General features: G+C 56.1%; 1 protein-coding gene across 18 annotated transcripts in view; it reads right to left on the minus strand.

Annotated features, from left to right (window-relative positions):
- MAD1L1 (mitotic arrest deficient 1 like 1) overlaps positions 1 to 25,285 on the minus strand; it is a 420,727-nt gene that overhangs the window by 60,902 nt on the left and 334,540 nt on the right. The window contains exons 17-18 of one of the 18 annotated variants that reach the window (XR_011424443.1): positions 1,882 to 4,710; positions 1,594 to 1,713 (exon numbers count right to left, since the gene is read on the minus strand). The exons of 16 other annotated variants lie outside the window; for them this stretch is intronic. Coding sequence is in view for 1 of the 2 variants with exons in the window: in XM_070231371.1 (XP_070087472.1) it covers positions 4,688 to 4,710 (23 nt within the window). In the remaining variant the exon portion in view is untranslated. Of the gene's footprint in view, positions 1 to 1,593; positions 1,714 to 1,881; positions 4,711 to 25,285 lie in introns of those variants that run through there. One more of the 18 variants, XM_070231371.1, reaches the window with a different exon arrangement.

Below are 25,285 nucleotides of genomic sequence, written 5' to 3' on the forward strand. Positions count from 1 at the left end.
GAGCCCGTGCAGGCCAGGGATGGATGTGGAGGTCAAGGGGCAGCCGAGGCTGCAGCTTCTGAGCAGCGCGTGTGCCCTCTGACCAGGCGTGCAGCCGGCCCAGGCCCACTGGCTGCCTCCAGCCACGTCCATGGGAGGTCCTCTGATGGCTCTGACCTCCACCCCTCCTCCGCCATCACTCCCCAACACCTGGCTCCTCCTGGACTCTCAGAAGGCAGCTGTGAATCTCCGCGGGAAGGATGCAGAACAAAAATAAATGCCACTCTGTTATATAAAGGCCGGCAGGAGGAGAGCGGCTTCCCCTCCGAGAGCAGAGATGTCAGGATAAAGGAGCGCTCGTGGGCACACGTCTCCACGATCCCGCTCACAGCCTGAACAAATGGTTTTATTCTAGAGGGGCGGTGGGCCACGGGAGAGGCAGACGGAGGGACGGATGCAGATGTGCAGCAGTCAGGTCTCTGCCCAGCCGGGTCTCTGCAGGCTCCAGCTCGCGGCCTCCCCGGCCAGCAGAGCCCAGCTGCGCCTCATTCACTAGAGCGCACCCACACAGTGGCTCTGTCTCCCTCTCAGCGGTCTGCAGGAGCAGGGGCAGGAGCAGGGTGGCGGGGGAAGCCCTCTTCTCTGTGCTCTCAGGCTCACCCGAGGCTCCTCCCGCTCCTGCTCAGACCTGCGGGACGGCTGACCCACACTCTGGACTGGAGCCCGGGTCGAGGCCTTTCGGAGACGGAAGCAGCCAGCAGCGGCACTTTCCTCCCAAGGTCTCTCACTCCTCCAGTGTTAAGACACACGCAGACGAGACAGTAGCAGAAACACTTTCGAAGGTGCCAGCGGCTCTCAGGAGAGCGGCCCACCACGTGGACAAGGGGTCCACTTGTCCACGTCCCTCCTTTTCTCTGGGCCTGAGCTGTGCCCACCCCCAGCAGGCCAGACGGCCCTGGACCATGGCCAGCTGGCTGTGGGGGATGGGTACTGTGCCTGAGGGGGCCCGGCCCGGCCTGGCCTGGCCCTGCACCGACGCCCTGCAGAGCGCTGGCCAGCCCTGTCCCGCGGCTGCTCTCTGTGGACAGACAGGCCTCCGCAGCACCCACTCTGTCGAGTCCAGAACGATCCTGACAGTGGGGCGAGTGCCACGTGCCGCTCACTGCACCCCGGCCCCATCCGCAGGGGCTGTGGCGGCTCAGCCACCTGAGGAGAAGCTGGCAGGCGTGGGAACAGCCAAACCCGGCAGACAACAGAGCCGGGAGCAGAACATGGGGGCGCCGGACTGCAAGGCCGAGCTGCTTCTTGGCCTGAGGCCTGCCCTGTGGTCACGGGGGAGTTCTGCAGCTCGGTCCAGGCCAGCCTTGGCGGCCGGTTCAGGCCCTCTCTTCCCTGGGCTCCCACTCCTCCCTCTGCCCTTTGTTCAGCCCCAGTCCAGCAAGAGGACCCAAGTCATCTGGCCAGAATTCTAAGCTCCTAAGGGAAGATGCAGGCTGAATGAAGACTCTCTCCTGTGGCCGTCAGGCCTTTGCCGAGTGACCGGCCTGCTGCATCCAGTTCCAACTGCACTGGCTTCACTCCCCGCCGAGAAGGCATGCTTGCCTTCCTACCGCAGGGCCTTTGCACTCGCCTGGAGCAGTGTCCCCCGCCTTCTCACTAACTCTCGTATGCCCAGCTTCAAACTCCCGTCTCTGGTTATTGCTCTCAGTGTAACCATGTTCTCCTTCACAGTATCTATCACAACAGAAAGAGGCATTGTTAAATGTCTTTGCTTAATGCTCATTTCCTCCAGTGACTCTACGCTTCATGGAGGTGAGGACCAGGCCTCTGTGTCATATTGTGTCCCCAGCGCATTTCGAGGACCCGGGGTGCAGGAAGTGCTACTGCTATTTCTCCACCAACCCTAAATCGCAGCCCAGAGAAGCCTTGAAGTCAGCTTGCAGATGTGAACACACACACGGGGGCTTCCCTGGAGACACGCGAAGGGGACGGAGCCTGGACACACGTGTTCATCCTTGTTCCCTCCTGAACGACGGCAGAGGGACGAGAGGTGGCAGCGGTGGACAATGTGGGTGGACGGGATTTCGGAAGAGGAAAAGCAGATAGACGAGAAGACAGGGCCTCGGCAGACCCGGGACAGCAGGAACGGGCCACGTGGCTCAGGATCCGGGTGGAGCCAGTGGGAAGGTCACTCCCCCCAGGTGACCGTGTGGCCCCTCCTGCAGAGAAGACAAGTTTCACCTGCAGGGACACGGAGCCCGACAGGCTCGGACAGGAGCCTGAGCCGAAGGAAGGGGCGACCTGAGGACTAAGGACCGTCAAGGCCGTCCTCGCTGTCCTGTGCACCAGGCTCACGCCCACGGGGATGGGCTGAGGACTCCGGGCAGCCAGCCAGCTGCGGCACCGCCCCCATCTCAGCAGCTGGCCTCCTGAGAAACCAACCTGTGGGATGCTGACTGGGACCCACACCTGCACAGGGCAGGGGCGGGAGCAGAGGACTGCAGGAGGGAGGCAGCAGCAGCCCCAGCCCAGCTGACCCCGCAGGTCGGCGGGAGCTCCGCCGGGTGGCGCGCCCTGCACAGGCCTCCTCGGTCACCGACAGGCCGCCCCATCTGCGCCCGGGGCTGGCAGCCAAGCTCCCTGCCGACCCCACCCCTCCACCCGCAGCTGGGCGTGTCCGCATGTCCACGTTGAGCGGACCAGCCCGAGGTGGGGCGCCCCTGCCAAGCAGCCCGCCCAGAGGACAGGCAAGCAGAGGACACTGCCCGCCTCCGACCCAGAGACAGACATGAGGGGCCACCAGACCTGAGCTGGAGGAGACGGAAGCAGCAAGAGCAGCCACAGGATCACCTCTAACCCCACCAGGAAGGGGAGAAGTCTGTCCACAGCACAAAAGGACTGCTGGGAGGCACAAGCAGCACAGACACAGACACCACGCAAGGGTTAAAAGACACAGCAGAGACATTCCCAGAAAGCGCCCTTTTTAAAGAAAAAAAAAAAACGCAGAGATGGAAAATAACGAAGAAAAGATAAAACGAGAGCTCCCGGGAGCCCTGACTTCCAACCCACAGGATCCGCACAGAGAGATTACAGCCTGGGAAGGCAGAGACTATCAAGGAGACCATACGAGGAAAACATCCAGAAGCAAAAGACGTGTGTCTCCAGGCTGCACAGGCAGAACCTGCCGACGGTCAGAAGGCCGCGGAGAAAGGGAGGGCGCCGGAGACTGCAGAGAAAACCCGCAGAATGCCTCAGAACGGGCATCCCAACGGGCAGCGAGTCTCAGCACCGCCACGCGGGCCGGTGAGAGGACGGTGTGGTGGAGGGCGCCAGCTCCAAGGAAACTGAGCCCCCCAGAAGGTGAAACTCGGCCAAGTGCCAGTCAGAGCAGACAAGGGACACTTGTCCACGCTGGGTCTCAAAGATGACCCCACTGGTCCTCGGCTCTTGACGGACACGTCTTCCCAGACAGGGACGCAGCAGAGAGAGAAAGACGGGGTTCAGGGACACCCAGCAGAGGGAGACAGGAAGGTGACTGCTCTGCTCTGAGGGTGAGGGCTGGGCAGACGGCCGAGGGGCATGACGTCCCCATCAGAGCAGGGGGATGGGGGAGCTGGGGGGCAGGGGGCACAGCCAAGGAAAAGCAAGCAACCCAGAGCTGACGGGGGCCAGCTGTGTCTCAGAGTCCTGGGAAGGGTGTGACGGCTCCACCAGAGGACTCAGGAACACGGGACCCACCAAGGGAAAGCCCCGGCATGAAAGAGTGTGGTACACAGCGAGTCCAGGGCAAGAGGACAGAGGTACCCCCTGGATGGGAGACATGGCACCCCAGCTGTCAACAACGTGCACAAAGCCACAGGATGCCAAGTACCGAACACGGATCTACCCAAGCGGAGACACAGCCCTGCGGGGAGCGAGTGGGCAGGAAGACGTGTGTGTGTGTGTGCGCGTGTGCACGCTCACGGGCATAGGAAAGCTAAAGGCTCACTTCCACTAAGCACCCGAGAGTCTGTGTGAGCAGGGCCCATTCAGGAATGGAGCAGGCACAGACAGCAGGTCGGGGGGGGGGGCCTGCATTTGTCCCCAGGTCTGCAGCCACATTTGGCTTTTTGTCACATGTCAACGTGCGAGTCAAGGCCAGAACCATAACTGGGACTGCCCCACACCCCTCTGTTGGGCAGGGAGGAAAGACCCTCACAGGACAAGCTTCGTCGTGGCCCACCAAGGAAAGCCCTCTAATGGAGGCAGGGAGAGGGGCTGCTCCCTCTGCCTCCCTCCTGCCCAAGCCATTCTCACTGTGGCCGACCCGATGATGGTCACTAGGAGAGCTTGTGCTGACCGCAGAGGCTTGGGAAGGGCTTTTGTCCCTGAGGTGACGGGTGATGAGAGCCAGGACAGGTGGTAGGGCCTGCCGTCACCAGGGTGGCTGGTGCTGAGACTGGACCCCCCACCATCCTCCCTACTCCCGCCCCACGAACAGGCCCCCTGCCATCCTCCTCCCCTCAATGGTGGCAGATGCCGCAGAGAGGGAGGCAGGAAGAAGGGGTGAAGGACGCAGCCCGGGGCGGGGGCATGGAGAAGAGAAGCCCTGCGCTGGCCGTGGACCAGGCCTCCGCCCGCCGAGCTGTCAAAGGCTGGCCGCCGTGGCTCCTGCAGCCGCTCTCTCTTTAGGAACTGGAAGCAGCTTTTGAAATTTGCCTTTGGGGACTCAGGGCAGAGTCATTTTTCTTTCTGAAAAGTGAATAAAAACACTTAGCCAATGCTGAGATTTTCAGGCTCTAAAAAACACCAAAAAGGACTAATATTTCACCGCTAGAAAGAGCAGCCCTCTGAGCCCAGGCTGCAGCAGTAGCTGTTTCTAAACCTGGCACAAGTAGGGCTGCTCCAAGGACAGTGGCGTGAAGGGCAAGGAGGAGGGCCTGGAGACTGGCCGCCGGAGGGAGGCTGCAGGGGGATCTGGGCGGCCGGGGCGGGCGGTGCATTTTCCGCTTGTCCAACAGCCTGGACAACCAGCTCCCAGCTCTGCTCCGAGCCAGGCAGGCGGCGTGTGCTCTCCCTCCCTGGACCTCTGCCCTCTCGTTGCTGGGGTCCCGGGCCCCTGGGCTCACATGCACCACGCCTTTGCAGCCTGGAGGGGTCTTTGGGACAGAGACAATGGTTTGTCACCCCTCGATCCACACCACACTGCACAGCAGGAGCGAGGACCGCCCATCTCTCTGACACCCATCAGGATCATTCTCTGTGGCCTGTTTCCTCAGTACGTCTGTAAGGAGGCTGAATGAGCACCCTGGGCCCACGATGGGGACACAGAGGCTAAGAAAAGGGATGGGACCAGCTCTCCACTGACCACCGCTAGCTTATGGTTCAGACTGAGGCTTCTCTGCCTTTGGAAATAGGGCTTCCTACAGCCTCTGCCGGAGCCGAACGGTCAGGCGACATCAGCTGGATCTGGGCCCCAAGGCCAAGGCTCTTGCGGTGACAGGGGTCAGGGGAGACAGAGCACGGCTGTCCCGTGACGCGGGCAGCCCATCAACAGCGGCCTCCCGGCAGCAGGACTGAACTCTCCGAAGCTGAGCCCACTTTAACCCTGGTCCGCCCTCGGCCCACAGGTCTCGTGTCCTCCCCAGGTCCAGAAGGGCAAGGCCAGAAACAAACCTGAGACTGGACCTGGGGACGAGGGAGAAGGCAGCAAGGCGCCAGGCTCCTGGCCGAGCTCCGGAAGGACAGCAGCGTCTGCTGTGAACGGGCCTGAAGCAGCCACGGGTTGGGAGTTCAAGGTTCTGAGCTGGGTTTGGCCTCCCTGGGCTCAAGGTGCCTGTGACAGGCCTAGGGAGGTGTGTTCAGTGCCTAGAGGGTCTGGAGGAAGGACACACAGTGGGGACAGTGGTCGAGTAGGTGGGAAGTCAAGCCGTGGGACTGGATGATGAGGGCACACGGGAGCAGGTGACCAACGTGCGGCATGGGGTCTGGAGAAGGTTGTGGAGGAAGGCACGCACCCCCATCTCTGAAGGGCGCCTGGGGGCGAACGCCAACGCGCTCTGCGTGGTCCCTGCTCGAACAAAGACCAGGCGGTACCCATGTCCGCGAGGGGCATGTCTCCAGGTGGCAGAGGCCTTCCACGGGGCCCAGGTGACGGGTCACGCCTGACCTCCGACAGAAGACTCGCCCGCACGCGCACTGAGGCACGCAGCCTGCACACCCTCTTCTCCACAGACCGGGCCGGCGCCGAGTGGTGGCCTGTGTCTCCGCGGGACGCGCTCCTGGGCCCCGGGCAGGCGGCGGGGCAGTCTCTGCTCAGGCCCAAAGGCAGCCTCGCTTCCAGGGATGAATTATTCATGTCTTGTAACTTCTAAACTATTTCAGTTTTACATTTTTAAATATTTAATAATTAGGTATCAAATATTGATGCAATTTTATTAGCAACTGTGGGAGCCAGCACTGCAGGGCTGCGACTGTGGGTTTGCATCCTGGTCCTGGCTGGCCGGCGAGAGGGAGGAGGAGACGCGCCTTCTGTGGGCACTGAGCCTCTGGGACACCACGTGCAGAATGGGCCGCTGTGCCCACGCGGCACGGGTCTCCTGCTGGGCTCCCCTCGGAGGCCGCCTCCTGCCCCAAACCCAAATTCCAGGAGAGGAGCCTGGGTGCCAGCAGGTGCCGAGCTCCGAGCATGCCCGTGCCAGCCAGGCGGCGACAAGGCCCCAGCTCCCCTCCCCGCACTGTGCTCAGGCAGGGAGGCCTCTCCAAGAGAGGGTACGGCGGGGCACCACAGGCCCCAGTGCCGGCCTAAGTGATGGGCAGACGGCCCCACCATCCACCAGCCAGGGCCTCCTGCTGCCCCCCGGGGGGTGGCTCTGCCTCAACTGCCTAGAGCCAGAGGGCTCCTGGGACATGGTCTCCATTCTGAGCCATGTTTTCCCGCTGGGCCGGAAATTGCACGTTTTACACCAGAGAGGAGACACCCGCCCTGGAATTATATGCAGATGAGCAGCACGTGTGCCCACCGCCGGGCCGCTGGCAGACGCCTGCCTGGTATGCTCGGCGCCGGCTTTCAAACAGGGGCATCTCCGTGTGATTAACGGCTCACTCCAGCGAGCAGCTTGTCACCTTGCACAAAAATGATCTGAAAAGACACCAGCAATTACAGCCCACCAGATTACGGGGTGGGAGAGTCCCAGGGTGACAGGCGGGCGCTGACGTTCGATCATATTCCCGGGAAGACTCCCTCCCCCACCACTGAGAGCAGAGAGCGGGAGCAGCCCCGGAGGACACCCGCCCCTAGCCTGCTGGCTCCTTCGGGAGGATCAGCTGAGCCTCAGGGGAGGCCACAGCCCGCCCCTTGTCCGGTCCTCAGAAAGCCCTCGCACAGGAGCATGGCAGCCATCTGACAGATGTGGGGACAGGCCCCGGGAAGGCCAGTGCCCTGCTCAACAGCACCAGCCAAGGCACAGAGAAGCCGACACTCAGGCCTGGCCTTCAGGGTGGGACGGGTGCCCCAAAGGCCACCAGGCAGCACCAGCGCTGCTGTGAAGATCACCCCTGATCACTGGGTGCCACCTCGGGCTGGGAAGGCTGCCCTCAGGGGGTCGTTCAGGCCTTCTGACGACCCCACCAACAGGGGCCCCTCCGGGAAGCCCAGTAGTGTATTCATAGATCTCGCTGTCCTCTGACTTCACTTATTCATCTGTTTGGTTGTTTACCACCCATTTCTTCCAACTAAAGCCCATATCCCATGGCGGGGGGCTGGGAGGGGGGGGACCTGGGCTATGCTGCTCACGGCAGGTGTGTGTGGGGCGGGGGGCTGAGTGCTCGTTCAGTGAATGCTCACTCACTCCACGTGCACGCACTCAATCGTCGTAGCTCTGTGACCACCCTCTCAAGTGTCACTACATTCGTCTCCATTTCACGGACGGGGAAACGGAGGATCAGACAGCTGGAAGCTGCCTAAAGGATAAGCTCACACAAACCTGCGTGTGCTCACACATGCACACACTCACATACACCACCAGGCCAGACACGGTCCTGCACAGAGAACACAGAGCAGCTACATCGCATTATAAAACCCCGAGACGTGGACAGGAGGGTATCCAGCTTCATGCAAGATTCCAGCAGTTTCTTCCACACGGGCCCCAGTAGGCGCCTGTCACGGCTGACTGGGCAGCCACGGGGCAGGACGGAGGCTTCTGGGGAGCAGAAGAGTGCCGCGGGCCCCGGCTCACCAGCCGGGGAGGGGTTGGCCCTGCGGGTCCGCACGCCTGTCTGCGGAGGGCTGGGGCGCTCTCGAGCCACTCTGTGTGTGTCCCATTAACTTCCCACAGCGGCCCCGGAAGGCGAGCTCCCTTTTAGAAGAGGGAAGCCGGCTCAGAGCTCATCTTTTATTGACTGAGTCATTTTTGAGTCAATCTCTCTGCTTTCGGCCAGACAAGAGTTTTGAACCCTCGCTTCCCTGTCCCTCCTTTTGAGATGCGGCAGTCTGTTAAACCTGCTCATGCACGCGGCAGGGCCTCAGGTCTGAGCTGTAATGACTTCTTCAGAGAGCAGTGCGTGAAGGAGGAGGACCGCGGATTGGTTCGGCAGCTGGAGCAGCCAGAGAGAAGGCTCTGGAAGGAGGGAGGGCCAAGGGATGACAGAGGGGCGTGGTGGGCAGCAAGGCAGTCCTGACGGCTCAGGGGGTAGGGACGCAGGCTCCCCGCAGAGCTGGGCCTCGGCCTCCCTGGAAGATGGGTCTGGGCTGAGGAGTGAATACACGAAAAGCGGCTTGGCTCTGCTGTAAGATGGAACATGCCGGAAGCATGTGCGCCCAGCTTGGAGGGTGGGCAAGAGCGCTGCCCACAGAGGCTCTCCCGGGTGGTGAGCACTTCGCTGTCAAGGACAAAGAGCAGTGAGGCCCTCCGGGCCGCTCTCTGGCCTGGACAGCGGCAACGGTGTCCCAGGAGTCTGCTTGGGGTCAGCATCCTGGGGGCTCCGTTCCAGAACCACACTGCCGGCTACAGCACACACAACACTGTTTCCTAATTCACAACTGCCCAGCACGGCAGGCGGTGTGGGCTCTGCGACAGCCTCTGCCCCAGGATGACGCTGAGGCTCAGGTGAAGCGGCTTGTCTGAGAATGCCCAGCTGGCGCTCACGCAGCCAGGGCCAGCATCTAGGTCGCCTGAACTCTGCTACTCGGAGCAGGCAGGGGGGCTTTCCCAGACAACCAATGACGTGCACAGCCGGTGCCCCCACCCTCGGAATTCCGGGGAAAATGCCACTGACACAGCCGTGCCCCTGCCACCCCACCCCGAGTTCGGTCACGGGAGACTTTCTTCCTTGCAGTCTCCGCTCAGCTCCCCCTTCTTCAACGAGGCCACACTGACCGCGCTAGAACGACATGTGCAGGGCGGAGCGAAGGAGGGAGGAGAGAACGCTGTGGGGGTGTCCCTCCTGAGGCTGGCACGGCTTTCAGAGTCCCCTCAGGGCTCCCCCTGGCACCCCCCAACAGCAGGCCCACCAGGTCGCCTGCCCAGGGCCCGCGGCCTTTCTCCCAGGATGGGGCACCCGGCTCTCGTGCTTCTGCGACCGTGGGCTTTGCCTGGAGCGGCAGGACTGCGCTGCTGCTCCTCCCCGAGTCTTAACGACCCTGTGAAAGTCAGAGGAGGAAATCCTTATTCCAGTCGAGGGATGATCGAGACGCAGACCAGGGAGGTGGTGTCACCTCCTGAGGCCCAGAAACTGAGACTGTTTCCTCACCCAGCAAAAGGGCCTCGCAGATGCAAGCGAACTAAGGAGGCTGAGATTTTGCAGGTGGCCCAGTGTCACCGTGAGGGTCCTCGCGAGGGGGAGGCAGGAGGTGCTGCAGGTGCCAACTGCTGGCTGAGAGGACAGAGGACGGGCCATGAGGCAAGGACTGCGGCCGCTTCCAGAAGCGGGGACGGCTGAAGCGCTCCTGCCCAGGGCCTCCAGGACGAAGGCAGCCCAGCTGACTCAGGAGCCCAGGGAGACTCCTGGCCCCCAGAAGCGGGGACGGCTGAAGCGCCTCTGCCCAGGGCCTCCAGGACGAAGGCAGCCCAGCCGACTCAGGAGCCCAGGGAGACTCCTGGCCCCCAGAAGCGGGGATGGCTGAAGCGCTCCTGCCCAGGGCCTCCAGGACGAAGGCAGCCCAGCCGACTCAGGAGCCCAGGGAGACTCCTGGCCCCAGAGCTGTCAGATAATACACCTGTGCCGCTTCACGCCCTGGAGCTTGTGGTGGCTTGTCACAGCAGCCGCAGGGGCTCACGTGGTAGCTGTCTAAGGATACAGAGACCTCCGGATTCCAGGAGCTGAGCCCGGCTGCCAGTTAGCAACAGCAGCCTGACTGGCCCTCACCGTGAGCAGGCCCCGTGTCAGGCACTTGAGAAACACCGGTCGGCTATCTGAGAGTGTGCTGTGTGCTGGGATCATTCTAGGCTCAGAGGACACAGTGTGGACAAAGGGGTAAAACCCCAGCCTAACGGAAGTCCCATTCCGACGAGGGGACAGAGATGACGAACACCACAAGTAAGACAGGTGGTATTCCAGACGGCGGTGAGAAAGCAGGGGAGGGAGGAGACAGTGGTCCGGGTGGACGGCAAGTGGTGAGCGCTACGGAGAAGGAGGAGGCAGGGACGGGATGGCAGTCGGGAGCATCTTGCTGAGAAGGTGAGGCCTTAGCAGACCTCTGGGAGGCCAGGGGAGAGCTGGGCGGCTACCTAGGGAGAGCACGTCACAGGCAGAGCAAACAGTGGGTGCAAAGGTCCTGAGGTGGAGAGAGCTTGGACTGTTCAAGAGAAGCCCGGAGGCTGGAAGCTGATTTGGAAATCAAACAAGCTTTAAAAAGAACGACAAGGTTGGAGGACTCACGTTGTCAAGACTGTAAGGTATAGTGCCCGCGCCGGCAAACAGGTCAAAGGAACAGACCAGAGACTCTAGACCGGAACGCGCGCCAGCAGTAGATTCCCAAAGCAGCAGTTACAGCAGTTCCACGGGGGGAGGCTTCCAGCAAACCTGGGCCTGGAACAACTGGGTCTCTAAGAGGAAACAAACGACCTCGACTCCTTCACACCACACACAAAACGGACTTGACGTGGGCCGTGGGTCTACAAGCAAAAGCTTCCAGAAGACGACACAGGAGACTGCAACTTGGGGCTGAGCAAAGGTTTCTTAGGACAAATGAAGCACCAGGCATAGAAGAAACAGTGGATAAACTAAACATCAAAATTAAAAACTTTCGCTTATCAAATGACAGCATTAAGAAAATGATCGGAAGAGAACAATCCAATTAAAAATGGGCCAGAGATTCACTGAGGAAGATGGAGGAATGGCTAAGGAGCAGGTGGAAAGTGACGTCCTCAGGGAAACGCGGCCGCGGCGAGCCGCCCCTTCGCACCGTCGGAAAGCTGTCAGGAGTGACGGGGCCACCAGGAACCCTCCCACGGGGAACACGAGGCTACAGCCACTTTGGACAACGATTTGGCAGCTTCTTAAAAACTCAAACACAAATTCACTACACCACCCAGCACCTCTATGCCTGCCCGAGAGAAACGCAAACGTGTGTCCACAGAGACCTGTATTCAAGTGTTCCCGGCAGCGTGTTCATAACAGCCGGAAAGTGGAAACAACCCAAGTGTCCACCGACTGACGAAGGGACATGCAGAACACGGCGCATCCTGTTATCAAGGGAACGCCATCCCGTCCACAAAGACACCAAGTCCTGACACGCCACAGCACGGGGACCTCGAAACACTACGCTGAGTGGCAGACGCCAGACACAAAGGCCCACAGACCATCTGATCCAGTAGATGAGACGTCCAGAAGACACGGATCAAGAGGGACAGAGCGCAGACTAGCGGCTGCTGGGGCTGTGAGTGGGGCGCTGACTGAAGACGGGCCGGAGGGTCCTTCTCGGGTGACGGAGATGTTCTAAGGTCAGACTGCAGTGACGGCTGCACGATACTGCACACTTGCTAAAAGCCACTGCACACCCGCAACAGGTGAAGGCCAGGAGCCAACCTCGCCACCAGATGGTCCATTTGTCACCAGTGATGACCTATGCTGACATGTCATCATCACGCCAAGTCCAGTTTACATTAGGGCTCCCTCGGTGTTGTACAGTCTCTGGGTTTGGACAAATGTACAGTGACACGTGTCCAGCATTATGGTCTCACACAGAGCAGTTTCACCGCCCTAAAGATCCCCTGTGCTCCATCTGTTCATCTCTGCTTCCCCCAACCCCTGGCAACCGCCCATCTCTTACTGTCACAGCTGTGCCTTTTCCAGAATGTCACAGAGTTGGAATCAGACAGTGTGTAGCCTTTTCAGACTGGCTTCCTTCCCTTAGTGACATGCCTTTAAGGTCCCTCCATGTCTCTTCATGGCTTGGCAGCTCGTTTCTGTTTAGTGCTGAATCGCACTCCACTGTCTGGATGGACCAGTTCACTTGTCCTCTCACCCACTGAGGGCATCTCAGTTGCTTCCAAGTTTGGCGATGACGAACGAAGCTGGATAAACACCCGTGTGCAGGTTTTGTGGGGATGTGTTTTCAGCTCCTCTGGGTAAATAGCAAGGAGCGTGACGGCTGGGTCGTGTGGTAAGAGTGTGTTTAGTTTTGTGAGAAACCCCCAAACTGTCTTCCAAGGTGGCTGCTCTGTTCTGCGCTTCCCCAGCGATGATGAGAGGGCCTGGTGCCTCCAGCCTCGCAGTGCCTGGTGTTGTCTGGGTGCTGGGTTTTGGCCATTCCAAGAGGGGCGCAGTGGCATCTCGTCGTTGTGTGGGAATTCAGTTTTGAACATGCTGGCTCTGCAGTGCCTGAGAGACCCCCACGGGGACACGGGGAAGTGTCAAGTGGAGAGTTGGGAGCTGAGGGAAGGAAGCACAGAGACCACAGACCCTGCAGACCAGCTCTTCCTTGGACGCAGGCCAGCCGGGGCTCCTCTGGCCGCCTGATTTCCCCAAGAACGCTGCCCCCCACTGCTGGTTCCCGAGCAACAGCCTTGCCCAGGTGGGCGGGCTCTCCACTGCACGGCACGGAGCTCTCCCCCAAGCAGCGGAGAAGACGGTTGCGGAGGGGAATGAGGGTGTGCTGGCGACCACCCATGGACCACATCGGGCCCCACCCCACAGACACGGCCAAGGCCCAGGTGGGCCCAGGCCACCGTGCTGAGTCACAGTGGCAGGGCCAGCTGGGGGCACTTGTTTCCAGGGAGAGGGTGAGGCAGGGCTGGGTCTGCGGCAGCCAAGGCTGACGGGCAGGTACGCCCCTTCCTCTGCCCTGTCTGCCTGCAAACCCACTGATTAAATTACACGACTTCTTTACAACTCCAATTAAACACCCAATTGATGGTGTTGCCCTTTATTACCTGACACTGAGAATAAACAAACAGTGAGGACGGGAACAGCCTGGGACACGCAGTAATTAACGTGCCAGCCAGTTTCCAACACAGCCCAGTGTCTGGAAGCGGGAAGGAGGGTGGGCTGGGGCCTCGGGCTGTTCTCCCACCTGGACGGCACCTGGGCCTGCCTGAGACCTGTCAGGGGAGACGTGCCTGGTGTCTCGGTCCAGGGCTGACCCTGAGGCCGCCCTCCCTGTCCATGTCTTGTTCTCTCTCCCGCACCACAGGGACTCTGCCGACCTCAGGGCGCTGCAAGGCCTGGAGCAGCTGAGAACACGGGGCCACACGGCTCCTGCCCTGGGCTGTTGTGGGCTCTGCAGAAGCCGCAGCCAGTGACGGGGACGTCCATTTCAGGAGCTCTGGGTGGCAGCACTCCCTCCCTGCCAGCAACGGCAGTGACTTCCCACCGTCTTCAGGGCTGTGTGCAGACACCACGTGCCACCACCACCTTGCCTGGGGCCTCCCTGGGCCTCACGACCGCCCTGTGCACCTGGAATGACGTCCCACTTCACGGATGGCGAAGCTGAGGTCCAGAGAAGAGATGAGCCCTGCCCAGGCCACCCAGCTGTCAGGTGGCCAAGCAGGACCTGTACCCAAGTTCTAACCCTCAGGCCACCAGGCAACTTCCATCGAAGGCAAAAGTGCCCTCAGCTTCCAGGTCCCCTCTGCCTCTTGCCTTTCCTAGGGCCTGGGGCTCCTCCCATGAAGGAGGATACTCGATCCAAGCCGGCAGAACTGAGCGGGCTGGAGCTGCCAGGCAATAGGATTCGTGGGGCCACTTCGGTTTCCCCACAGATAGGCTCCTGGTGGTCCAGGCCAATGGGGCTGGTGAGAACGGCGTCATCATGGCCGGCACACCGAGCCCACGTCACACCCCGGCAGGCACTGTGCCAGAGCTCAAGAGGCAGCCGTCACAATGGTCCTGGGGCAGGGAGACTGACCTCATCTCAGAGCTGAGGGGACTGAGGCCGGGAGGGTGCAGACACTGGCCTGAGGTCACATGGCTGGGCCGTGGGCAGGGATTCCCAGAGCGAGCTCTGCCTGATCCCAAAACTCACAAAGTCACAGGCTCTCAGGGTTTCTGAAGCCAGGGCTGCGGCGAGAAAGTACCACAGCTCTCCATCCACAGCTCAAAGGCCCTTCCCTCAGGGACCCAAAGTTCACTTGACCCGGACCCCAGCCCAGCAGCAGACGCAGTCAGGGGGGCCCGTGCCTCCCAGGACCAAGCGCCTGCAGGGGTCTCCACGTGTCCAGGGGACTGCCCCCTCCCTGCGGCTGAGAAGGGGGTCCTGCCACATGGGTCTGCGCCTGGGACCCCTCTTTGTCCTGCGGGCCCGGCCTCACCCCCGTCCCAGAGACACTGATGCAGTGAAGCTGAAAATTCGCCTACCAAAGAAATTTATATCTTTAATGCAATTTCAGTAAAAAACAAAACCTCAATGGCTTTTTCTTGAACTTGACATAGTAATTCTAAAATTCATTTAGAATAATAAACAGGTAAGAAAATCTTTAAGTGAAAAAAAAAAAAGAGTAATGGCTGGCTCCACACCAAATATTGAAATGTATTTTAAAGTTATAATTACTAAAAACATGGTAGAGATAAATGAAATAAAAAACCAGGAAACATGAATACAGATCCTATTAAGTGTAAGAATTCAATAAAGATATGGACGCGTGATAAATCTACGGGGCGAGGAGGGGTATCTGATCAGTGGCCCAGGGCAGCTGTTCAGAGATCTGGGAGAAGGTCAGCTTAGATCTTGACCCCAGACCACACGCTAAAATAAGTTCCAAGTAGATTAAATCTTTAAATATGAAAAATAAGCCAAAAGATCCCAGAAGAAAATAGCATTATTTGTCAAATCACTAAAGAACTTCCTAAGCTTAAAAGTAGTGGAATTAATAGGTGAGACTCCAAAAGAAGTTGAAATTTTCCATATGAAATAATCATAAAGAAAAATTAAAAGTTAAGTTTCTACAGAAACAATGAAAAAAGAGATAAAGGAGGATGGGTGATGATGAGACCATTCTGGAGAGGAGAAATAAAATATTCTCCCTTATTAGCAGTTAAAGTGAGCTGCCATTTTTATTTAAAGTTTTAGAGAATCATGCAGTAACCTGGCACTTGGCGTGCGGTTCTGTAAGGGTTAGCACGGCACAGACTTGTGTGACGCCGCCGCCAAGATGCAGCGCGGCTCTGTGGCCTGACAGTTCTCTCGGCACGCCTGGCGGCACCCCGGGCCCAACACCTGCAGGCACTGGTCTGCTCTCCGACCTGCACCTCTGCCCTTCCAGAACGGCCTCGCAACGGGCCCCGAGGCCTGGCTCCCTTCCCGCACAGAGCCTCCGAGAGCCCTCCGCGCGTTGAGCACGTCGGCGGTGGCTATTTGCACGCTGAGTACCATCCCACTGGCCGATGGACCAGGGTGTTTATCCACTCATCCATTAAAGGACATTTGGGCTGTTAACAGTTTTTGTGACTATGAGTAACGCTGCTATAAAAATTCATGAGTTCCGGTTCTGGGAAAGATGAAGAAAGTAAATTCAACCTTGTCTCTCACTGAAGGCGTCGATTAATACTGGAGAGAATGCACAGAACAGCTGACTGAAGACCCAGAAAAGTAAAAGGCTACGGGCAGACTGAGGAAGGACCCAGAATTCTAAATATCCCCAAGCCCTTCCGGTTTTAACTCAGTAAGTGTACGGATCAACTTGGGCAGACCAGACACCCGCATGATCACGCATCTTCTCATCCACGAACTCCGTATGTCTCTTGGTTTATTTCAATCTCCTTTGGCTTCTTGCTTCAATGCTTTGCAGTTTTCACCATACAGGTCTTTTACCTGTTTTGTTACACTTATTTTGTTAACTCTACGAATTTCATTTTGGGGAGAGGGAATAGAAATGGTTTTATGTCTTTAATTTCAGCTTCCTCATGTTCTTTGCTAGTATATAATATATAACATACGTACATATTATACACACGCGCACACACACACTCACATCTCATATCAAGTGAGTTCAGCAAGGTTGCAGAATACAGGATCACTACCCAAAATCAGCTGAACTCACTTTGTTGGTTTTTTAACTTCTTGTGATTTTCTACATAGACAATCACGTCATCTGCAAGGAGGAAAGTCTGTCCCTTCCTTTCCAGTCTGGTGCGTTTTCTCTCCTTAATCAGGGTGGCGAGAGTCAACATCTTCGCCACATTTCTGACTTGAGGGGAAGCACTGAACCATCCACCACTAGGTACAGTGTCAGATGGAGGGTTTTTGTAGATGCTCTTTATTGAGCTGAGGATGTTCTCCTCTCTTCCTAGTTTGCTGAGAGGTTTTGTGGGTGTCGAATTTTGTCAAATGCTTTTTCTTCATCAACTGATTTGATCGTGTTGATATCTGAATGCTGAACCAGACTTGCATTCCTGGAATAAACTAAAAAATGAATTCCTGTAGGTTTCGGTTTTGAAATTAGGATAATATTTGCTTCATAAAATGAGTTGAAAAGTACTCTGCCTTCAATTCTCTTGAAGAGAATGTAGAGAATTGGCGTTAATTTTTCTTTAAATATTTGGCAGAATTCACCAGTGAAACCATCTGGGCCTGGAGATTTCTTTTCCGGAAGGTTTTTGATTATGGATTCGGTTTATTTAACAGCATAGGACTCTTCAGATTATCGACTTCACACGGGTGAGTTTTACATTTGGAGTTTCCTGAGTTTGCTGCTGCCGTTTGTCTGGAGCCCCGTAGCGCCCAGCTTGGGAGCAGGCAGAGAGAGTGTCGAGAGAAGCCCTCGCTTTCTGGCCCAGGAAGGAAGGAGGGGAAGTGCCTCCATTGTTCTTTCTCCACCCTCCCCCATCCCGGCCCCGGGGAATCCTGCGGAGGTGCAGCAGACGCCTGAACCTGAACAGCGAGCCTTCTCTCCAACCCGCAGCGCTGAGACCCCGAGAGGGCGGGGTGACTCCGCTGCCTCCCTCTCCACACCCCCGCTGGTGCTGGCTCCAGCGCCGACGACGCACGTGCGGGAATGCGGGAAGGGCACCGCACGGCAGAGCCGGAAGCACAGCCCTGACTTCTGGCCAGAGCCTGGAAGGGAGCCCTCAGGGAAGCGGAGAACGAGGAGAGATCGGGACAGGCATTCCAGAGGACGTGCCCACACAGAGAGGGACGGACCCCTAAACGTCCCTCTGAGCTGGGCGTGTGGGGAGCCAGCCCTAACACCACAGCAAGGGCTCTGAGAACTGGACTGCGGGCCGGACCACTGCCCAGGACCCAAACAGGCCGACAGAGCACCGTGAAGGCTCTGGAACCGAGCTGACGGCAGAGGCACAGCTCTCGGAGGGTGCTGGGCACTGCGGCTGAACCCGCCCAGGCCGACGGGCTGCTGAGACCCACCAGCCAACAGAGATTATTAACCTTCTCCGCAGAATTTCACAAAGACCTAGAATCTCATGACATGATCTTCAAAATGTGCAGAACACAATCCAAAACCAAGCAGCATACGAAGAACCAAGAAAATATAAACTTGCTAGGAAAAACACAGCCAAGAGGCACCAAGCCCAAGACGACGGAGATGTGAGAACAGTCAGACGCCCCAAGAAGTGAGTGATTACAAAACATGTCCTTAGCTTGTCACAGTCGCCTTAGAAACAAGGCTTTACCACTGAAACTGGACACGGAAATCACATCAGCATACAGGCCCACCCCTTTACGCTACCGCTGTCATCGCGGCGACGGACACCGAAACCCACTGGACACCATCCTTGTCTGGTGCATCTTTCCGGTCCCTTCAGTTCTAACTTACAGATATCCTTACACTTGCTGTAGGTTTCTCACAGTCTCTGCTTTTAACCCAGGGGGGAAATCACCTGAATGCCTGCAGATGACTCATCAGAAACGTGGAGGCCAGAAAGTAGGGAAACAATGTCCGTTGCTGAAGTGTTAAAGGAAGAGAAGTGCTGGCCCAGAATTCCACATGCAGCAAAGACACCCGTCAGGAACGAGGGAGAATAAAGACACTGTCGACCAAAGGGGACCTCGAGGAGGAGCCATCACCAGCCGTCACTAACAGACATGCTGAAGGAAGTTCTTCCGGCAAAAGGAAACGACACAGAGGGAGACTTGGAATTTCAGCAATGAAGGAAGAGCCACAGGGATTTTAAAGTCTAGGTAAAAATCATGAACCAATTTTCTCCTCTTATGCTCTTTAAAATATGTGCGACAGTTAAAAGCAATAATTATAACATCTTATGGTGGGATTTTCAGTGTAAACAGAGTAAGGACAAACAATGACGACGACACGGGGGCTGTGGAAGCTGACATTCCAAGATCTGATCATCCTCAAGCGGTAAGAGATTAAGTCCAAGAGCACTGTGAAAAGTTAAGCATGCATATTGTAACCCCTGAAAGTCACTTCAAAAAGTATCCACAGACATATAACTTAAAAAACTAAGATAAATCAAATAGAATACTAAAAAATGTTCAAAGAATCTGAAAATAGGCAGAAAAGGGGAAATAGGAATAAAATACAGAGGGCAAACAAAATGACTCCTAAAATGGTAGGCCTAAAACCAAATGCATTTAAAAAATTACATGAAATATAAACGGTCTAAATACACCTATTAAGGGACAGAACATGTTTTTATCAGGTGCACATGGAACATTTAGGAAGACAGCTCATAGTCTCAGCCATCAAACAAATCTTAAATTTAAAAAAGTTGAAATTATAGAAAGTATATTCCCTGATTATAACAAAATTAAACAAGAAATGAGTAACAGAAAGATACCTGGAAGGTCTTCAGACACTGTGAAATTAAAAAACACACTTCTAAATAATCTATGAATCACAGAGGACATCTTAAAGGAAATTTGAAAATTTTTTGAACTGAAAAAGAAATTACAGCATACTAAAATTTGTGTGATACAGCTAAAGTAGTGCTTCGATGGAAATTTACAGCACCAAATGCTTATATTAGAAAACAAAAAAGATCTCAAATCCGCAATCTAGCCTTCCACCTTAAACTAGACAGGGGGCAAGCCCCATGGTTGAGTGGTTAAAGTTCTGCGCACTCCCCGGCCTGGGGTTCACGGGTTTGGATCCCGGGTGCAGACCTACTCCACTCATCAGCCGTGCTGTGGAGGCGTCCCACATACAAAGTAGAGGAAGACCGGCACAGATGTTAGCTCAGGGCTAATCTTTCTTAAGCAGAAAAGAGGAGGATTGGCAACAGATCTTCGCTCAGGACAAATCTTCCTCACCAAAAGAAAAAAAAAAAAAGAAAGAAGAAAGGAACTAGACAAAGAAGAGCAAGATGAAGCCAGAGCAAGTAGACGGTAGGAAAAATAAGGAAAAGGGCAAAAATCAGAAAAATTGAAAATAGAATAACAATCCTGAAAACTCAATGAAACCAAAAGCTAGGTCTTTGGAAAGATTGACAAAATGGATACATATCCAGCAAAGATGACAAAGAGAAAAAGAGCAAAGACATAAATTGCCAAAATCAGGAAGGAAAGAGGGGGTTATCGTTGCATACTCAGTGGAGATTATAAAATTAATAAGAGAACAGTACAAATAATTCCATGCCATAAATTTGATAACTTAGACAATAAAGGACCAATTCCTCAAAAAACCCCTCAAACTACCAAAATTCACCCAAGATAAAACAGATCCTCTGATATTCCCATTGTCTTAATCTGTTTGGGCTGCCACAACAGAACACCGTAGACCAGGGGGCTTATGAACAAGAGACATTGGTGTCCCACAGTTCTGGAAGGTGGAAGGCCAAGGCCAGGGTGCAGGCAGATTCTGTGTCTGGTGAGGGCACTTTACTGGTTCCACAGACAGCTGTCTTCTCCCTGTGTCCTCACATGGCAGGAGAGGCGAGAGAACTCTCTGTAGTCTCTCTTACAAGGGCAGCAATTCCATCCTGAGGGCACCACCCTCACGACCTAGTTGCCTCCCAGAGGCACCACCTCCAACACCATCACATTGGGGGTTAAGCTTCAAGATAGAGGTCTTGGGGGTGGGTATGGACACAAATATTCAGTCTGTTGCCCCTCTAACTATTAAGAACCCCCGACAACCAAAATACACAAGCCCAGACGGTTTCACCAGGGAATCTTACAAAACATTTTAAGAAGAAATAACACTAATCCTACATGATCTCCTCTAGAAAACAGAAGAGGAACACATTCTAACTCATTTCTTTCATGACGCTGATACCTAAACCAGACAAGGACAAAAGAAGAAAACTATAGACCAATATGGACAACGACACAAAAATTATTGACAAAATATTAGCAAGCAGAATCCAGCAACATATAAAAAGAAGAATATACCACAACGAAAGGGAATTTATCCCAGGAATGCAAGGCTGGTTCAATATTGAAACATTCCACAAATAATCCACCACATTGACAATCTAAGGAAGAAAAAACACATGATCATATCAACTGATGCAGAGAAAGCATGTGACAAAATTCAACATCCGACATGATAAACACTGTCAGCAATCTAAGAACAGAAGGGAACTTCCTCAACTTGATAAAGAGGATCGACAAATAATCTACAGCTAACATCACACTTAACTGTGAAAGGCTGAGTGCTGTCCCCTAAGATCAGGGACAGGAATGTGGCCAGGATGCCTACTTTCACCACTCCTATTCAACACCGTACTGAAGTGCTAGCCAGGGAATAAGGCAAGAACATGAAATACAATGCATCCACGTTTTAAAGGAATAAACAAAACACTCCCTATTCACAGATGACATGATTGCAGACAATAAACTGCAACAATGAACCTCTCCCAGAACTAACAGGTGATTCAGTGAGGTCCCAGGATACAAGACCAACACAAAAACCACTCATATTTCTACACACAAGCAAAGAACAAATGGAAACAGTAAAAACAAACAAAAAATACTTAAATAACTCCAAAAAAAAAATGAAACACTTAGGTGTATTTTTACGTAGTGGGTACGTGTGCCGAAATCCACAAAACGCTGGTGAAAGAAATCAAGGAAAATGCAAATCAGTGGAGAGACACCTGTGTTCTGGATTGGAAACACTCATCACAGAAACACACGGATTCTCCCCAAACTCCTCTACAGATTTAATGGAATTCCCACCAAAACCTTGGCAGGAATTTTGTAGATATAGACAAGCTGAATCTAAAATTTATATGGAAAGGCAATACAACTAGAATTGCCAAAATGATTTTGAAAAAGAAGCATAAAGTTGGAGGAATCATGCTATCGATTTTAAGACCTGCTATCAAGCTACAGCATCCAGACAGTGTGATGTTAGCAAAGCAGACACGCTCAGATCAACGTAACGGGAGAGAGGGGGGCAGAAATGGACCCAAACAAACCAGTCACTTGATTTGACAAAGGTGCCAAGGAAATTCAACAGAGACATGACATTCAACAAATGATGTTGGAACTAGACATTCATACGAAAAACCCCAAATCCAAGAAAGTACCTCGATCTAAATCTCACATCGTATGCAAAAATGAACTCAAAATGGATCACAGATCTAAATGTAAACTAAAAATCTTTCAGTAGAAAACGTAAGAAAAAACATGTCTTAACTTTGGGGCAGGCAGAGTTCTTAGATCTGACTCCTACAAGAGAAAACCGCTCATCAGCGTGCATCCAGATTAAAAAGGTTTGCTCTGAGAAAGACACTGTTAGAAAAGGAAACTGCCCAGACTCAATACTAAAGTAAGAATCCAGTCAAAGAACGGGCAAAAACTTGCAGAGATTCCACCCAAGGGGATCCAGGGATGGCTGATATGGGACAAAAGATGCTCAGCGTCCTTAGACAGCAGGGAAATGCAAACGGAAATGTGCTGAGAGTCCACCACACACACGTTAGAAAGACTGAAATACAAACCGTGACACCAGGTGCCGGTGAGGACGCGGACCACGGGACTCACACGTGGCTGCTGGGCACGCAGCCGTGCAGCCACTCGACAACAGCGTGGCAGCTCCTCACAAAGAGAACGGCCCACTTCCACAGGACCCACCAACCCCACTCCTAAGAAAAGCACTGACGTCCACGCAGGAACCTGCACGGTCACTTCTTGCCTTCAGTGCTCCGCAGTTTGACTCTGGCCTCCCTGGCTGTGTCTGACCCACCGCCGTGGGCTGGGGTTCCACTGTCAGCTCGGTCTCCGAGCCTCTGCAGGGCTTCTCAGATGAGCCCATGGGCATGCATCTGGTGCCCCGGTCCCTGCCTGGGAGAGGCTGCTCGCCTGGGCTGTGGGCCTCCTCTGGCTGCTGCCATCTTGGAGCTTCCCGTGTCTCTCGGGGAAGACACTGGTGCCCAGGCCACCTCAGCTAGGGGTCCAGAAACCTCTCGCTCCCCTTCAAGGTCCCTCGGCTGCTCAGCCCCCGAGGGACAGGAACATCAGGTGGAGTGTGAGGGCTCTGGGGCAGCTGAGGAGCTCCCACTGCCCCATCTGGGGGCATCTGCAGAGCTCTGGGAGCCAAGCCGGCCGGCCGCACAAGCAAACCAGCAGCCGCTTCAGACGCAAGCGGCCCCTCCCTCCCCACGTGCTGCCAGGCCTGGGCAGGTGGGCAAGGAAGGCCTCAGACAGAGACATGGGCCCTCCTGCTGCACCCGGTGCCAGTGGGCAAGCGGGGAGCGCTCTGCGGAGGCCCAGAGGGGTGGCTGGGGGAGGCCAAGGGAGTCCGAATCCTGCCTCTCCCTCTGCTCTTCCCTGCAGTCTGCGTGCCTGTTCGGAGGTAGCCCCTCCAGCTGAGAGGAACGAGCTGAGCCGGGGAAAGAGCAGGGCAGGACGCTTCCTACGCGGGCCATGGAGAATGATGGGGTGGGGGCTCGTACCTGCTCCCCGAGGCTCTAAGTTGTCAGAGGCAGCTCCTGAGTCAAGCATGGCCTCCTGATCTCAGGGCTACAGCCATCTCTAGACCTCGGGCAGCCAGACCATTGGCCACAGCAAACACTAGCTCTGTCACCTTGTGCCAGGTGCCAAGCCACGTGGAGCCTCACGTGGGACCCATGGCTGGGCCAGGCCTCCCTGCTCACTGTAAGGTCTTCCCGAGGGAGTGACTGCTCTAGGGCAGCCGCTGGGACCTGCTCCAGCAAGGTGCTCCCAGCCTTCTGGCCCCTGCCCTCCCAGGTCCCTCACAGCTCTGCCATCCCGGAGCCTGTGCGGGGCCCTGACTTCCCACAGAGGAAAGCAGCTGGCTGCTCGCTGTGGCTCCTCCAGGCTGCCCTTCCGCTCTGTCTGCCTCACTCTGATGCCATGAGGAACCCCCAGCCCTGCCCTGCGAAGCTCCCAGGGCTGGTCTGGGCATGCTGGTTTTCCTTCCCCATCGGGATCGTGTTCCTTGCTGGCCGGACCCAAGGGCAGCACCGCGGCCTGGCTCAGGGCTGGGCACACGGCGGGGTAGGGGTGTGTGCGACCTCGCGTGATCCCTCCCTGGAACACCAGCCCCTCTCCTCGGCTCCACGTGGCCTGCAAAGCTCGGCTGAAGCCCCTGCCCTGGCCCAAGGAAGCTGCCCGGCCTCCTCCCCCACAGCCCCCTCCCTGTGCCCCTCTGCACACGCAGCCCTGCCCGCAGGGGCTGCTCTGAGGCCACCGATTCCTGTGGCTCCTCCCTCACTGACATCCTGAGGGCAGGGAGCAGGTCCTGAGGACACCCGTGAGTCCAGCACACAGCAGGTGTTCAGTGGTTGCTGACCAATAAAGTACGTGTCGCAGCTTTGGGAGCCATAGCGAGCCCACTTGATTTCTTCAACTGCCACCACTGCACCCTAAGTCACATATGAGGAGACAGAAGCCTGGGGCTGGCTCCCCTGCCCAGGGCCCAGGGGACAGCAGGGACTCAGACAGGCCTGTGCCAAGTTGGAGGCCGTGCATGGATTTCCGCCACCCACTGCACGCTGCACCCAGGTGGCTAGATGCTGTCAGGCACCTCTCTGGCCCACGACGTGGCCCTTCCCTCCTGCCCTGGCTGAACAGGAAGGAGGGCGAGTCACAAGTGTGGAGAGAAAAGCAGGAACAGAGAGGAAAAGCAGCAGAGCTGCTCCCGGCCCAGGCGGCATAAGCACCAAGCCTGCCCCAGCCAGGCCCTCCCAGGGTGTCCGCCTCCACGGGCAGAGCGGGTGGGCCCCCACCCTCCCCTCCTCCAGAGACGCCTCAGGATCAGCTGCACCCACACAGTCAGGCAGTGACAAATCTGATCACCTTCAACGTGTTGCTCTGACAAGATTAGGTTATTTTAATATTAATGCATTACCTAATTAAATTGCAATTAATAATCTCTCTGGCCCAGCCTTGATAAGGTAGGGGGGCCACGCACAGAGCCGAGAGTCAGCTGGGGCGGCGGATGTTCAGGCTCCTGCCACCCAGGGGGCTGTACCCTCGGTGCGGCTGTTGAGCAATTCCTTTGTCAGGATCCAGAAGAGCCTCCCGACAAGGTTTTCCTGCCTCACTGTCAGTCAGAGCGGAGCTACCAGAGGGTGGGTGGCGCCCCTCATCCCTCTGACCCCAGAGCAGCTCCCAGCGTGTCCACACAGAGCCTGGACGTGTCCTTCTCCTCTTTAGCAAAGCTGCTTTCCTCAGGAGCCGGGGCCCCTCTACCACTGGCCTAGCCTCCATCTCTGCCCACCTCACCCCTGGCTCCTGCTCCCATGATCGTGCTGGTCGCAGCTCAAGCCACTGGTGTACCTGCTCCATCTGATGGCCCCGCTCACTCACAACGACCTCCTGGGTCACTGCAAGGCCAGAACAAAGGCCACATCCTGTGCACAGCTGACAGGAAACCCTATGACTACTCTGTCAGGGAACCGGCCACATTTTATATGGTCTGCCCATATTAATTCCAGGATGCCCGAGGGCAGGGGCCGCTGCACCTGTTTCTGCATCGCCTCTGCCCCCTTACCCGGGTCCCAG

Source organism: Equus caballus, chromosome 13 (genome assembly GCF_041296265.1).
Source record: "Equus caballus isolate H_3958 breed thoroughbred chromosome 13, TB-T2T, whole genome shotgun sequence".
Classification (NCBI taxonomy): domain Eukaryota; kingdom Metazoa; phylum Chordata; class Mammalia; order Perissodactyla; family Equidae; genus Equus; species Equus caballus.